We start from the raw sequence: 14510 nt of genomic DNA on the forward strand, positions 1-14510 counted from the left end.
ACGTACGTTTTTATTACTTATATTCATATTCATAATTATTAAATTATACATTATATCATTATATATCATATTAATAACACTTAAACACAAACTTATTGTCTACTCAATTTGTGATTTTTAGTTTACAAAGAACCAACAATAAGGGGTCAGTTCAAACGTTAAAAATGTAGTTAACTTACGAACTTACTATATTACTTACTTACTTAATTACTTTGTACTGTGCATTACTTTGTTCTGTGCATTAACTTTGTTCCTTGGTGTTTTGTTTATATTCTGTCTATTAGTTGATTATTTAAGTTTGTTGATTATTTATTTCATTTTGTTGGTTATTTAATTTTATTTATTTTCTTGAATGTCTAAATTAATGTCTGTTTAAGTATTTAACTGTTTAGTCTTTAATTGTTAAGTGTTTAATGTCTTTAATATTTTGCATCGTGGGTCAGAGAGAACCACAATTCAATTTAGGCTGTATGTAAGTGAGTAAGTAAGTAATTTTTATTTATAGAGCGCTTTTCCAGACCAGGGTCACAAAGCGCTTAAACAATCAAAACAATATTCAATAAAGTATATACTTTAAAGGTCAAGACAAAACTGAGAACACAACAGGAGTTCCAGAAAATCAAGGAAACGTCTCAATACATGCATATTTGACAATAAAAGAACTTGACTTGACTATTCCTTATTTTTATTTACCACGTGTAGGTTAACATCCAAACCAATAGATGGCAGCACTTCGACGGAAACCCACTCAGTTGACCCGGAAGTTCTCACTGCAGGCTGAAATTAGAGCATTTAAGTGTCGCGGTTGTTTCGTTTAATAATTCTTATTCCCTTAAACACATGTTCAACCTCTAGGGCTTCTATAAACTTAAAGATTCCAGTTTTGTCGCCGGTGGTTAACAATCGAGCACCTTATTGTGCTGTTCCCCCCTTTTTTTCTCCAGTACCTTGTTGTCTGGCGCCATAGCAGCTCTGGGCTGAGAACCAAGTCAAGGTAAGTGCATTTTTGTTTTTAATAGGAACGCCACTTATTTTACAGTACTACTCTTAATAAATACAGCTAATCCTCGTTGATGTCTCTCATTCTGTAACATATTTGTACCAATATTTATAGTTCCTTATTTTGATCCGAATAGTTCCCGTATTTGTTGTGAACATTACTAACTTTAATCTTAATGTAATAGATCTTGTAGTTCTATCCACTCAACGAATGATAACATGATAAATACTCTTTTTCTCTTTTACTAATATGTTCATTACTTGAACTACTGTTCCATCTTCACCAAAATATGCATTATATTGCAACACTATACACATATATACTTTGAAAGACAAGATGGTATTTAAATTAAAATTGAGCAAACATCACAATTGATCATAATTAACTATTTATTTTACAAGATAATAAATATCTCCTGATACATTAGCCACTGGTAGAACTTTGTGGATTTGTCACAGTTTTCACTCGTAATACAACAACAACAACAACAACTCTGGGACCTTTGAGTTTGATACTTATTTTGCTTAAAACATAAGCAACACATTGTTTTCTATTAGGGTACAACCAACCAATGAAATAATGCTGAGCATACAGGTCATGGCATGATGTTAAAAACTAAACCTGGTCTGGAAGTAGCAAGTATACGAACATAACACTCTGGAAGTAATTGTATATTGTACAGAGGAAATTGTATGAACTTTCTCAAGTGAGTTTTCACTTTTGTCTCTTTTGAGTTTAGGAAGCAGCAAGTTGAGGTGTTGATATGAGAAAAACTAAATAGAAAATGTAGTACATTATCACACTACTATCTTAAAACAACCTCTTTCTGACGCTACAACTATGACAAATTATTCAAATCGAAACTTACCACGACATTAAATCTTTTGACTTCTTATTCTCACACTTGTGTGACTCTCACTCCTTGCTTCTTCTGATGTTTTTTTCAAGATGGCGCTGAAGTCCGGAGAGGAGCGCCTGAAGGAGATGGAGGCAGAGATGGCTCTGTGAGTACAGATGGTTTATTCCTGAGAGCTAATGTTTGTTTTTTTCCTTTATATTTTTTTACTTGTCTTAAATATATAATGACATTATCAGTATAAGATAAGTAGCTATATAAGTTAAGTAGCATAAATAACAATGTTAAACGTGTGGCAATTCTCAGAATCCTATTTTAATAGAGAAATATTTTGAAAGAAGTTTGGCTAGTACAACATTTTCTGATTCTATTATGTAGATAAAGGACAAAATCATGTCAACAAATATTTAATTCTGTCACCTTTTAGCATTTTTTTCGTCTCCAAACTTTAAAAACTCATTTGGTGACGTCTTCCAAAAAGTTTTGAACTGAATAAAATGATATTAAATGTTATGTAAAGCGTCAAATTATGAGTCATCAAGATATCTCGATACACTCGATAGAGAAACTGGTCTCAGCCAATCACAACAAGCCACAGTCGTGAGAAAAAAAACGTCTTTTCAACAGGCTCGATCAGAACCAGAACCAGACTCTCATGTTTATCCTGCCGCCTACAGGTTTGAGCAGGAGGTCCTTGGTGCTCCTGTAACAGTGTCAGGAGGTCCGACCCTCATCGAGGGGTTGCCGATGGCTCTGGCGATGGTGCGACCCGTCATTGGAACCAACACCTATAGACAGGTGTGTTTTTTTTCATCTCTAGAGATTATCGTTCTCTTGTCTCCCATCTTTACATGTGGTTGTCTCCATAGGTGCAGCAAACCTTGGATGCAAGAGCCGGTTCTTATGTAGGTCCTCCACCCCCATCCTTCGTCGGACCAGGTGATGAGACGATGCTCGCCGACATCTTAAGATCAATTGTTTATGTGAAAAAGTCCTGCCACATCCCATAAATAATCCTCTTTATGAAAGTATTGCTGATGAACAGGAATTGACTTGAACTGTTCCCTTCAGCTCCAACGGTTCCTGTGCCTCCTTCTGCTCCACCGATGCTGAGACCAGCCTTCGTCCCGCACATCCTGCAGAGACCTGGTCAGTTCACGCTTCAAACCTGCAGTTCAAGTTCTCACTCCATATACCGTATTTTCCGGACTATAAGTGTCTCCGGAGCACAAGTCGCTCCAGACATATAATGCATAATAAAGAAGGAAAAAACATATATAAGTCGCACTGGAGTATAAGTCGCATTTTTGCGGGAAATTTATTTGATAAAATCCAACACCAAGAACAGACATGTGATCTTGAAAGACAATTTAAAATAAAACTAGAGGCAACAACAGAATAATTGTACGTTACGTTACATGAAGTGAGAACCTGGTATGTTAACATAACATATGAAGAGTTATTCAGAGAACTATAGCATAAATAACTAACAAGTTTACCAAACCATCCGTGTAACTCCAAATAACTCTTCATCCTCGTGTCACTTTTAAACAACTAACTAACTCCGGAGGTAGAAGATGCTTCCTCTTCTACGTGGAAATGATCAACACAGGCCTAGAGCGCCCTCTGGTGGTTTAGTGTGAAAATAACATGTGAAATGATATAATAATGTGTTAATAATTTCACACATAAGTCGCTCCAGAGTATAAGTCGCACCCCCGGACAAACTAGGAAAAAAACTGCCACTTATAGTCCGGAAAATACGGTAATCGTTAACGTCACTGTAGTTCAGTGCACATGTTTGTGTTTCTTATTCGTTCAAATCAATCTCAAGTTGATGCTTCCTCCTCTGACAGCTCCTCCGATGCCACGCCCTCCTCCGCCTCCACCCATGATGCTGCGCCCGAGCCTCCAGAGTCCACCCCTGTCCGTGGTGTCCCAGGCCATGCCTCACATGTCCATGCCCTCTCAGGTGTGTGTGTGTGTGTGTGTGTGTGTGTGTGTGTGTGTGTGTGTGTGTGTGTGTGTGTGTGTGTGTGTGTGTGTGTGTGTGTGTGTGTGTGTGTGTGTGTGTGTGTGTGTGTGTGTGTGTGTGTGTGTGTGTGTGTGTGTGTGTGTGTGTGTGTGTGTGTGTGTGTGTGTGTGTGTGTGTGTGTGTGTGTGTGTGTGTGTGTGTGTGTGTGTGTGTGTGTGTGTGTGTGTGTGTGTGTGTGTGTGTGTGTGTGTGTGTGTGTGTGTGTCGTCGACAATCTTGACGTCTACATCGACCGGTGTCCTCCTCCAGGGGGAGATGGTGTCCATGGTGTCGTCCAGATCGACTGCACCTTCTCCCCTCAAACCCTCGCCCTCGGTCATCCAGGCGGCGCCGACCGTGTACTGCGCTCCCCCCGCACCGGCGCGAGCGGACCCGCGGGACCTGAGGCAGGCCAGGATGGTAGGAGTTTCTAGTTTGCTGGTCTGGTGTTCGGCGAGCCACGGGGTCAAGGGTCGAGGGTCATGCCTGTCATGTCTGGCAGGAAGAGCTGGCGGCGAGAGTGGCGGAGCAGCAGGCGGCCGTGATGGCTGCGGGACTCCTGGACAAGATCGAAGACACCTGCACCATGATCGGGCCCAGCATGCCGGAGAGAGAGATCCCACGTCCAGAGGTACGTGTCGGAGCTCTGAGTGTCGATAAAACTATTGTTAAAAGTCACAACTTGTACTGACACTTGTTGCTCCAGCCCGTCGAGACCCACTATGACGACAAAAAAAAGGGGAAGTCCGATAAAGTGAAGAAGTGCATCAGGACGGCTGCAGGCTCCAGCTGGGAAGACCAGAGTCTCCTGGAGTGGGAATCTGGTACTGGACTCACTGACGGATGTTTCTCTACGTCACTATTTAGACGCTTTAAAAAACATCTTGTTTTCTCTGCAGATGATTTTCGAATTTTCTGCGGTGACCTTGGTAACGAGGTCAACGACGACATCCTCGCCAGAGCTTTCAGCAGATACCCTTCCTTCCTTAAAGCCAAGGTGGGTCCACTCTCTAGCTTCCCTCGTCTGCGATGGAGGCACCACCATCATCATCAATCATCTTCATCTTCATCATCATCTTCACCACCTTCCATCCATCCATCCATCATCTTCATCATCTTCATCACCTCCATCCATCTTCATCTTCATCATTCATCTTCATCATCTTCACCACCTTCCATCCATCCATCATCATCTTCATCTTCATCATCTTCATCATCTTCACCACCTTCCATCCATCATCTTCATCATCTTCATCACCTCCATCCATCTTCATCTTCATCATTCATCTTCATCATCTTCACCACCTTCCATCCATCCATCCATCATCTTCATCATCTTCATCATCTTCATCACCTCTATCCATCTTCATCTTCATCATCTTCACCACCTTTCGTCCATCATCTTCATCATCTTCATCATCATCATCTTCACCACATTCCATCCATCCATCCACCATCATCTTCATCATCATCATCTTCACCACATTCCATCCATCCATCCACCATCATCTTCATCATCTTCATCACCTCCATCCATCTTCATCTTCATCATTCATCTTCATCACCTCCATCCATCTTCATCTTCATCATTCATCTTCATCATCTTCACCACCTTCCATCCATCATCTTCATCACCTCCATCCATCTTCATCATTCATCTTCATCATCTTCACCACCTTCCATCCATCCATCCATCATCTTCATCATTTTCATCTTCTACTGTCCATCTTCATCTTCATCATTCATCTTCATCATCTTCACCACCTTCCATCCATCCATCCATCCATCATCTTCATCATCTTCATCACCTCCATCCATCTTCATCTTCATCATTCATCTTCATCATCTTCACCACCTTCCATCCATCCATCATCTTCATCATCTTCATCACCTCTATCCATTTTCATCTTCATCATCTTCACCACCTTCCATCCATCATCTTCATCATCATCTTCATCTTCATCATCTTCACCACCTTCCATCCATCCATCCACCATCATCTTCATCTTCTACTGTCCATCTTCTGCGTCAGGTGGTGAGAGACAAGCGAACGGGGAAGACCAAGGGCTATGGCTTCGTCAGCTTCAAAGATCCCAACGACTACGTGAGAGCGATGAGGGAGATGAACGGTCAGTTCTTCACTCGCCCTGGACCAGACCTTCAGAACCACAACAACAACAGTTTAAAGAGCCGCTCCTGACTTCTGTCCTCTCGCTTCTGCAGGGAAGTACGTGGGCAGTCGTCCCATCAAGCTGAGGAAGAGCATGTGGAAGGACCGGAACATTGAGGTGGTTCGCAAGAAACAGAAGGAGAAGAAGAAACTGGGCCTTCGGTAGTGTGTCGCCGTGGAGACGCTTCTCTCTCTCGTGTGATTAGTTTTTGTTTTTAAATACAATACATTAAGTTTTGTCTGTCATATTAAAAAAAATCTAAAACAACGACTCGAATAAAACTTGATGCTTTCCTTTCATTTATCGTCGTAAAGGCAGGAGTTATTGATGACGTCGCTCATCTATGATCTAGACTGAAGTTCAGAGTCCTCCTGGGTTTGCAGAGGTTTGTCTTCTACAGATCAGGTCACATGGATGGCAGGTGGACATGTTTTTTCTTTGGAGCCATGTAAGTAAGTACATTTTATTTATATAGCGCTTTTCCAGACCAGGGTCACAAGGCGCTTAAACAATCAAAACAATATTCAATAAAGTACATACTTTAAAGATCAAGATAAAACTGAACACAACAGGAGTTCCAGAAAATCAAGGAAAAGCCTGAACAAATAAAAACATCTTAAGATGTTTCTTGAAGGAGTCAGTAGATCATCAAACACAGATGTTTCTTGAAGGAGTCAGTAGATCATCAAACACAGATGTTTCTTGAAGGAGTCAGTAGATCATCAAACACAGATGTTTCTTGAAGGAGTCAGTAGATCATCAAACACAGATGTTTCTTGAAGGAGTCAGTAGATCATCAAACACAGATGTTTCTTGAAGGAGTCAGTAGATCATCAAACACACATGTTTCTTGAAGGAGTCAGTAGATCATCAAACACAGATGTTTCTTGAAGGAGTCAGTAGATCATCAAACACAGATGTTTCTTGAAGGAGTCAGTAGATCATCAAACACAGATGTTTCTTGAAGGAGTCAGTAGATCATCAAACACACATGTTTCTTGAAGGAGTCAGTAGATCATCAAACACACATGTTTCTTGAAGGAGTCAGTAGATCATCAAACACAGATGTTTCTTGAAGGAGTCAGTAGATCATCAAACACAGATGTTTCTTGAAGGAGTCAGTAGATCATCAAACACACATGTTTCTTGAAGGAGTCAGTAGATCACCAAACACAGATGTTTCTTGAAGGAGTCAGTAGATCATCAAACACAGATGTTTCTTGAAGGAGTCAGTAGATCATCAAACACAGATGTTTCTTGAAGGAGTCAGTAGATCATCAAACACAGATGTTTCTTGAAGGAGTCAGTAGATCATCAAACACACATGTTTCTTGAAGGAGTCAGTAGATCATCAAACACACATGTTTCTTGAAGGAGTCAGTAGATCATCAAACACAGATGTTTCTTGAAGGAGTCAGTAGATCATCAAACACAGATGTTTCTTGAAGGAGTCAGTAGATCATCAAACACAGATGTTTCTTGAAGGAGTCAGTAGATCATCAAACACAGATGTTTCTTGAAGGAGTCAGTAGATCATCAAACACAGAGGAAGATCGTTCCAAAGCTTAGGAGCAACAGTCTGGAAGGATTTCTCTCCTCTGGTCCTGAAGTTCAGGAACCATCAGTAGATTCTGATCCACAGACCTCAGAGCCCGAGCTGGGGTGTAAGTCTGGATCAGATCACTGATGGAAGGTCTGACCATGAATAGATCTGAAAGTAAGAACCAGAATTTTTCTATTGATCCTGAAAGAAACTGGAAGCCAGTGAAGAGTTTTAAGGATCGGAGAAATGTGAGTTCTTCTACTAGAGCGGCTCAGAATTCTCGCTGCAGAGTTTTGTATCAACTGCAGGCGAGACACATCCTTCTTGTTAAGACATGAAAACAAACTGTTCGAACACTTCATAGCGCCGCGGTTACACCCTGGTAACCATATCTACCACCATTACTTCACACAGTGATTCAAAAATTTTATTTTTCAACAAATTTGTTGATCATTTTCACTAACAAAAGTTAAAACATCCTGATGAAATAAATAATCTGTTGACTCATGGCGCCTTCAATCTCATTTACGACCTCTGAACCGGTGTTGTCTCGGCCCACGTTCGGGCTTCACGGGTCCGACCGGGTCACACGCTGGTTCCGAGCAGCTCCTCCACGCCGGACCGAGCGCTGAAGATGACATCGTTGACCGACACGCCGCCGTAGGACGCTCCGATGAGCGTGAGCGGCAGCTTCTTCTCGCTGATGAAACGCCTCATGGACTCTGCAGATACACAACGGTGTCAGTGACTCACTACATTCAGGTTCAGTCGCACACTCGCTCACCGACTCTCCTGGAGTGGCCCAGCTCGTACTGAGGGATGCAGTCCTGGAGAAAACCACCGCGTCAGTCGCACACCAACAGTTCAACAGTCGACACACAACTTCTGTACCTTTTCCAGAGACACACAACTCCAGCTGGGCTTCGAGTTCACGCCCAGATGGCAGCGCACGGCCTCGGTGGCTCGGTTTAGCAGGAGCTCCTCAGTCACTGATGCTGGAGAACCGAAGACCTCCTCGAACCAGGCTCCGCCCAGCATCACCTGCAGGGACAAGAGTGGAGAACGTCTTGGTTCTGCATCTTAGAAGTGTATTGTTTGCATATATAATAATAATATGTGTATTCATTAGTGTGTGTGTGTGTGTGTGTGTCTACATAATATTTGTGTCTGTGTGAGCATGTGTGTACAGTATGCGTGTGTCTGAGTGCTTTTGTGTACTTTATGTGTTTAAGTGTGCATGTGTAGACAGTGTATGTTTGTGAGTGAATGCGTGTGCATGTGTAAGTAAGTAATATTTATTTATATAGCGCTTTTCGAGACCAGGGTCACAAAGCGCTTAAACAATCAAAATAACTTATTTATTTGTGTGTAAAGTTTGTCTGTCTGTGTGAGCGTGTGTGTACAGTATGTGTGTGTGTATGTGTGTACAGTATGTGTGTGTGTACTGTATGTGTGTACAGTATGTGTGTGTGTATGTGTGTACAGTATGTGTGTGTGTACTGTATGTGTGTACAGTATGTGTGTGTGTATGTGTGTACAGTATGTGTGTGTGTACTGTATGTGTGTACAGTATGTGTGTGCGCATGTGTGTACAGTATGTGTGTGTGTATGTGTGTACAGCATGTGTGTGTGTACTGTATGTGTGTACAGTATGTGTGTACTGTATGTGTGTGTGTACTGTATGTGTGTACAGTATGTGTGTGTGTATGTGTGTACAGTATGTGTGTATGTGTGTACAGTATGTGTGTATGTGTGTACAGTATGTGTGTACAGTATGTGTGTGCGCATGTGTGTACAGTATGTGTGTATGTGTGTACAGTATGTGTGTGTGTACTGTATGTGTGTACAGTATGTGTGTGTGTATGTGTGTACAGTATGTGTGTGTGTACTGTATGTGTGTACAATATGTGTGTGTGTATGTGTGTACAGTATGTGTGTGTGTACTGTATGTGTGTACAGTATGTGTGTGCGCATGTGTGTACAGTATGTGTGTGTGTATGTGCGTACAGCATGTGTGTGTATGTGCGTACAGCATGTGTGTGCATGTGTGTACAGCATGTGTGTGCATGTGCGTACAGCATGTGTGTGTATGTGTGTACAGCATGTGTGTGCATGTGTGTACAGCATGTGTGTGTATGTGCGTACAGCATGTGTGTGTATGTGTGTACAGCATGTGTGTGTATGTGCGTACAGCATGTGTGTGTATGTGTGTACAGCATGTGTGTGTATGTGCGTACAGCATGTGTGTGTATGTGTGTACAGCATGTGTGTGTATGTGTGTACAGCATGTGTGTGCATGTGCGTACAGCATGTGTGTGTATGTGCGTACAGCATGTGTGTGTATGTGTGTACAGCATGTGTGTGTATGTGCGTACAGCATGTGTGTGTATGTGTGTACAGCATGTGTGTGCATGTGCGTACAGCATGTGTGTGTATGTGCGTACAGCATGTGTGTGCATGTGCGTACAGCATGTGTGTGTATGTGTGTACAGCATGTGTGTGCATGTGTGTACAGCATGTGTGTGCATGTGTGTACAGCATGTGTGTGTATGTGCGTACAGCATGTGTGTGTATGTGTGTACAGCATGTGTGTGCATGTGTGTACAGCATGTGTGTACAGCATGTGTGTGTATGTGCGTACAGCATGTGTGTGTATGTGTGTACAGCATGTGTGTGCATGTGTGTACAGCATGTGTGTGCATGTGTGTACAGCATGTGTGTGTATGTGCGTACAGCATGTGTGTGTATGTGTGTACAGCATGTGTGTGTATGTGCGTACAGCATGTGTGTGCATGTGCGTACAGCATGTGTGTGCATGTGTGTACAGCATGTGTGTGCATGTGTGTACAGCATGTGTGTGTATGTGCGTACAGCATGTGTGTGCATGTGCGTACAGCATGTGTGTGCATGTGCGTACAGCATGTGTGTGTATGTGTGTACAGCATGTGTGTGTATGTGTGTACAGTATGTGTGTGCGCATGTGTGTACAGTATGTGTGTGTGTATGTGTGTACAGCATGTGTGTGCATGTGTGTACAGCATGTGTGTGTATGTGTGTACAGCATGTGTGTGTATGTGTGTACAGCATGTGTGTGTATGTGTGTACAGCATGTGTGTGCATGTGTGTACAGCATGTGTGTGTATGTGTGTACAGCATGTGTGTGCATGTGTGTACAGCATGTGTGTGTATGTGCGTACAGCATGTGTGTGTATGTGTGTACAGCATGTGTGTGCATGTGTGTACAGCATGTGTGTGCATGTGTGTACAGCATGTGTGTGCATGTGTGTACAGCATGTGTGTGCATGTGTGTACAGCATGTGTGTGCATGTGTGTACAGCATGTGTGTGTATGTGCGTACAGCATGTGTGTGTATGTGCGTACAGCATGTGTGTGCATGTGTGTACAGCATGTGTGTGTATGTGTGTACAGCATGTGTGTGCATGTGTGTACAGCATGTGTGTGTATGTGCGTACAGCATGTGTGTGTATGTGTGTACAGCATGTGTGTGCAGCATGTGTGTACAGTATGTGTGTACAGCCTGTGTGTGCATGTGTGTACAGCATGTGTGTGTATGTGCGTGCACACACCGTCAGTCTAGTGGTCTCTCCGTTCCTCCGGTCGTGTTCTGGAAAAGGTACTGAATCATAGACGACCCCCAGTAAACCCGGGTCCTCGGACGACGGGATCAAATGTCCGAACCCCTGAAGACACCATGAGTGAAGCATGACATCGACACGTAGAAGCAGCAACACTCAGACTCACCGTCACCGGAAGAACACGACCCTCGTACTCCAGGTTCACCACGGCGACGGTCACCGTGGCGACGCCCTGCAGGTTGTTGATGAGAGACTGACAGGACGAGGGGAGGACGGCGGACAAGGCTGGAGATAACACAAGGTCATCAGCATGATTCCAACACTAGGGTTCATCTGCACAGCATCACTACTGTGAACTCGACACTGAACGGATCATTGAAAGAATGAAGGACCTCGAGCAGGCATCGCAGAGATGATGTGATCCGCCGCCATGTTGCCGTCCTCCGTCGTGATCTGAACACAGAGATCAACAACTCAACTTGAGTTTAGCTGCAAACACTCATGCACTTGTGTGTCTCAGATCGCATACTTCTCTTAGTGCACTAGAAGTTAGTATGCATCAGGATAGTGTATGTACTAACTAGTACACAAATTCAGTACAGATAGTATGTCTCAAATCGCATACTTCTCTTAGTATACTAGAAGTCAGTATGCATCAGGATAGTGTACGTACTAACTAGTAACTAATCCTCCACAGATAGTATGTCTCAAATCGCATACTTCTCTTAGTGCACTAGAAGTTGGTATGCATCAGGATAGTGTACATACTAACTAGTAACTAATCCTCCACAGATAGTATGTCTCAAATCACATACTTCTCTTAGTATACTAGAAGTTAGTATGCATCAGGATAGTGTACGTACTAACTAGTAACTCATTCTCCACAGATAGTATGTCTCAAATCGCATACTTCTCTTAGTGCACTAGAAGTTGGTATGCATCAGGATAGTGTACATACTAACTAGTAACTAATCCTCCACAGATAGTATGTCTCAAATCACATACTTCTCTTAGTATACTAGAAGTTAGTATGCATCAGGATAGTGTACGTACTAACTAGTAACTCATTCTCCACAGATAGTATGTCTCAAATCACATACTTCTCTTAGTATACTAGAAGTTAGTATGCATCAGGATAGTGTACATACTAACTAGTAACTAATCCTCCACAGATAGTATGTCTCAAATCACATACTTCTCTTAGTATACTAGAAGTTAGTATGCATCAGGATAGTGTACGTACTAACTAGTACACCAATTCAGTACAGATAGTATGTCTCAAATCGCATACTTCTCTTAGTATACTAGAAGTTAGTATGCATCAGGATAGTGTACGTACTAACTAGTACACAAATTCAGTACAGATAGTATGTCTCAAATCACATACTTCTCTTAGTACACTAGAAGTTAGTATGCATCAGGATAGTGTACGTACTAACTAGTAACTAATCCTCCACAGATAGTATGTCTCAAATCGCATACTTCTCTTAGTATACTAGAAGTTAGTATGCATCAGGATAGTGTACATACTAACTAGTAACTAATTCTCCACAGATAGTATGTCTCAAATCACATACTTCTCTTAGTACACTAGAAGTTAGTATGCATCAGGATAGTGTACATACTAACTAGTAACTCATTCTCCACAGATAGTATGTCTCAAATCACATACTTCTCTTAGTACACTAGAAGTTAGTATGCATCAGGATAGTGTGCATACTAACGAGTAACTAATCCTCCACAGATAGTATTTCTCAAATCACATACTTCTCTTAGTATACTAGAAGTTAGTATGCATCAGGATAGTGTACATACTAACTAGTACACCAATTCAGTACAGATAGTATGTCTCAAATCGCATACTTCTCTTAGTATACTAGAAGTTAGTATGCATCAGGATAGTGTACGTACTAACTAGTAACTAATCCTCCACAGATAGTATGTCTCAAATCGCATACTTCTCTTAGTATACTAGAAGTTAGTATGCATCAGGATAGTGTACGTACTAACTAGTAACTAATTCTCCACAGATAGTATGTCTCAAATCAAACTCTGCTGCTACACACTAACAGGAAATGACGCGACAGCTTCTTCTTCTACTTCTATTTAACGATGGTTGCAACCAGCTGTAGGAACACTATCACCACCTGCTGGCAGCACGTTTTGCAAGTTTGGAAGAAGAAATAAAGAAAAAATATGAGAATCGAAATATTCACAAGATATTTAAACTGATATCAGCAGCAAAGACGTGTTTATCCTTCTACTGCTGCTGAAAATACACCTGTAAGTATATGAATATATATATATATATATATATATATATATATGATGTAACTTCCGTTTACAACGTCACTAAGATGGAGTCGTTTAGTGTAGATAGTGTCCATCAAACCATACTCAGTTTTGTGGGCGTTTTAGTGTCAATTTAGTGTGCATGGAGCACTAAATTTCACATACTAAGAATTGAGACGCACTTACGCACTAAAAATACTAACTTTGAGTACGCAAGTATGCAATTTGAGACGCAGCACTGGTTGTTTCTACTTGTGTTTTGTTTTAAGAAAATGAATTACGAAAAGACAAAAGTCTCAACAAGTGATAAAATATGATTCAAAGCTTCACTCACCGTCCAACCCGAGGCCGACGGGCTGATGCTCTGGACCGGCGTGTTCTTTAACACGTCCACTCGTCCGCTCTGCTGCAGGAAGTCAGCGATGCTTTCAGGGATGGACTGCACACCTTGCTTTAGCGACCACTGAGCCCAGGACTCTGTCTGTGACCTCAGGCTCAGAGGACCTGGGCTGAGCGCTGGAGTAGGACCTGCAGGTTTGAACGCAGAGCTTGAAGCTGTGATTTTCTTTTCAAACCATGACCTCGTTTAATGACATTTCATAGGCAAACCTAGAAAATGTATTAACTTGTTACCTTTCTTTCTCTAGACATCATGAGTTAAAAAATACACGTTTCTCTTTACGTCAGGATCTCAAATTGCCCGGTTTAGGAAACATACTTGTTGGTACGTTACTATGGAGACTGAGCTGCAGGTGTTTCTTCATCAGGTTCTTCTGAACGTCTTTGACAAATTCGGTTTATTTTGTGGTTGTTTAATGTTTTATGGATTTTAGAAATTGGTTCGATCTTAACTTTAAAACCAAAAAAAATAGCTATATATACTTTAAATAACTATATATAGATAATAATAATTGATGCAAGAAACTGTAACCATCTGACGTTGAACAAAAATGGAGTCTCTTGCTCTTCCTCCATTCATAAGAATGTAGACGATACACTGAGGCCGCAAATGGTTTAAGTTTAAGTTAAAGTTTAAGA

General features: G+C 41.7%; 2 protein-coding genes across 2 annotated transcripts in view; one reads left to right on the forward strand and one right to left on the reverse strand.

Annotated features, from left to right (window-relative positions):
* The first annotated feature begins 764 nt into the window (after positions 1–764).
* On the forward strand, positions 765–6322 carry rbm42 (RNA binding motif protein 42). The gene is made up of 12 exons (XM_087805666.1): positions 765–994; positions 1949–2004; positions 2534–2654; positions 2726–2795; positions 2928–3005; positions 3713–3828; positions 4141–4290; positions 4373–4501; positions 4577–4694; positions 4770–4867; positions 5903–5999; positions 6094–6322. The coding sequence occupies exons 2-12, from the start codon at positions 1949–1951 to the stop codon at positions 6204–6206; spliced, it is 1146 nt and encodes a 381-aa protein (XP_087661792.1). The 5' UTR covers positions 765–994; the 3' UTR covers positions 6207–6322.
* Positions 6323–7662: 1340 nt separating this feature from the next.
* The window catches only part of ppox (protoporphyrinogen oxidase), a 12955-nt gene continuing 6107 nt past the window's right edge, over positions 7663–14510 (reverse strand). Inside the window, exons 7-13 of the mRNA XM_087805511.1 lie at positions 13807–14000; positions 11573–11633; positions 11347–11465; positions 11172–11285; positions 8476–8625; positions 8369–8411; positions 7663–8306 (exon numbers count right to left, since the gene is read on the reverse strand). Coding sequence (XP_087661637.1) covers positions 8170–8306; positions 8369–8411; positions 8476–8625; positions 11172–11285; positions 11347–11465; positions 11573–11633; positions 13807–14000 — 818 coding nt within the window. The 3' untranslated portion in view covers positions 7663–8169. The remainder of the gene's footprint in view (positions 8307–8368; positions 8412–8475; positions 8626–11171; positions 11286–11346; positions 11466–11572; positions 11634–13806; positions 14001–14510) is intronic.

Source organism: Callionymus lyra, chromosome 13 (genome assembly GCF_982586985.1).
Source record: "Callionymus lyra chromosome 13, fCalLyr1.hap1.1, whole genome shotgun sequence".
Taxonomy (NCBI): Eukaryota; Metazoa; Chordata; class Actinopteri; order Syngnathiformes; family Callionymidae; genus Callionymus; species Callionymus lyra.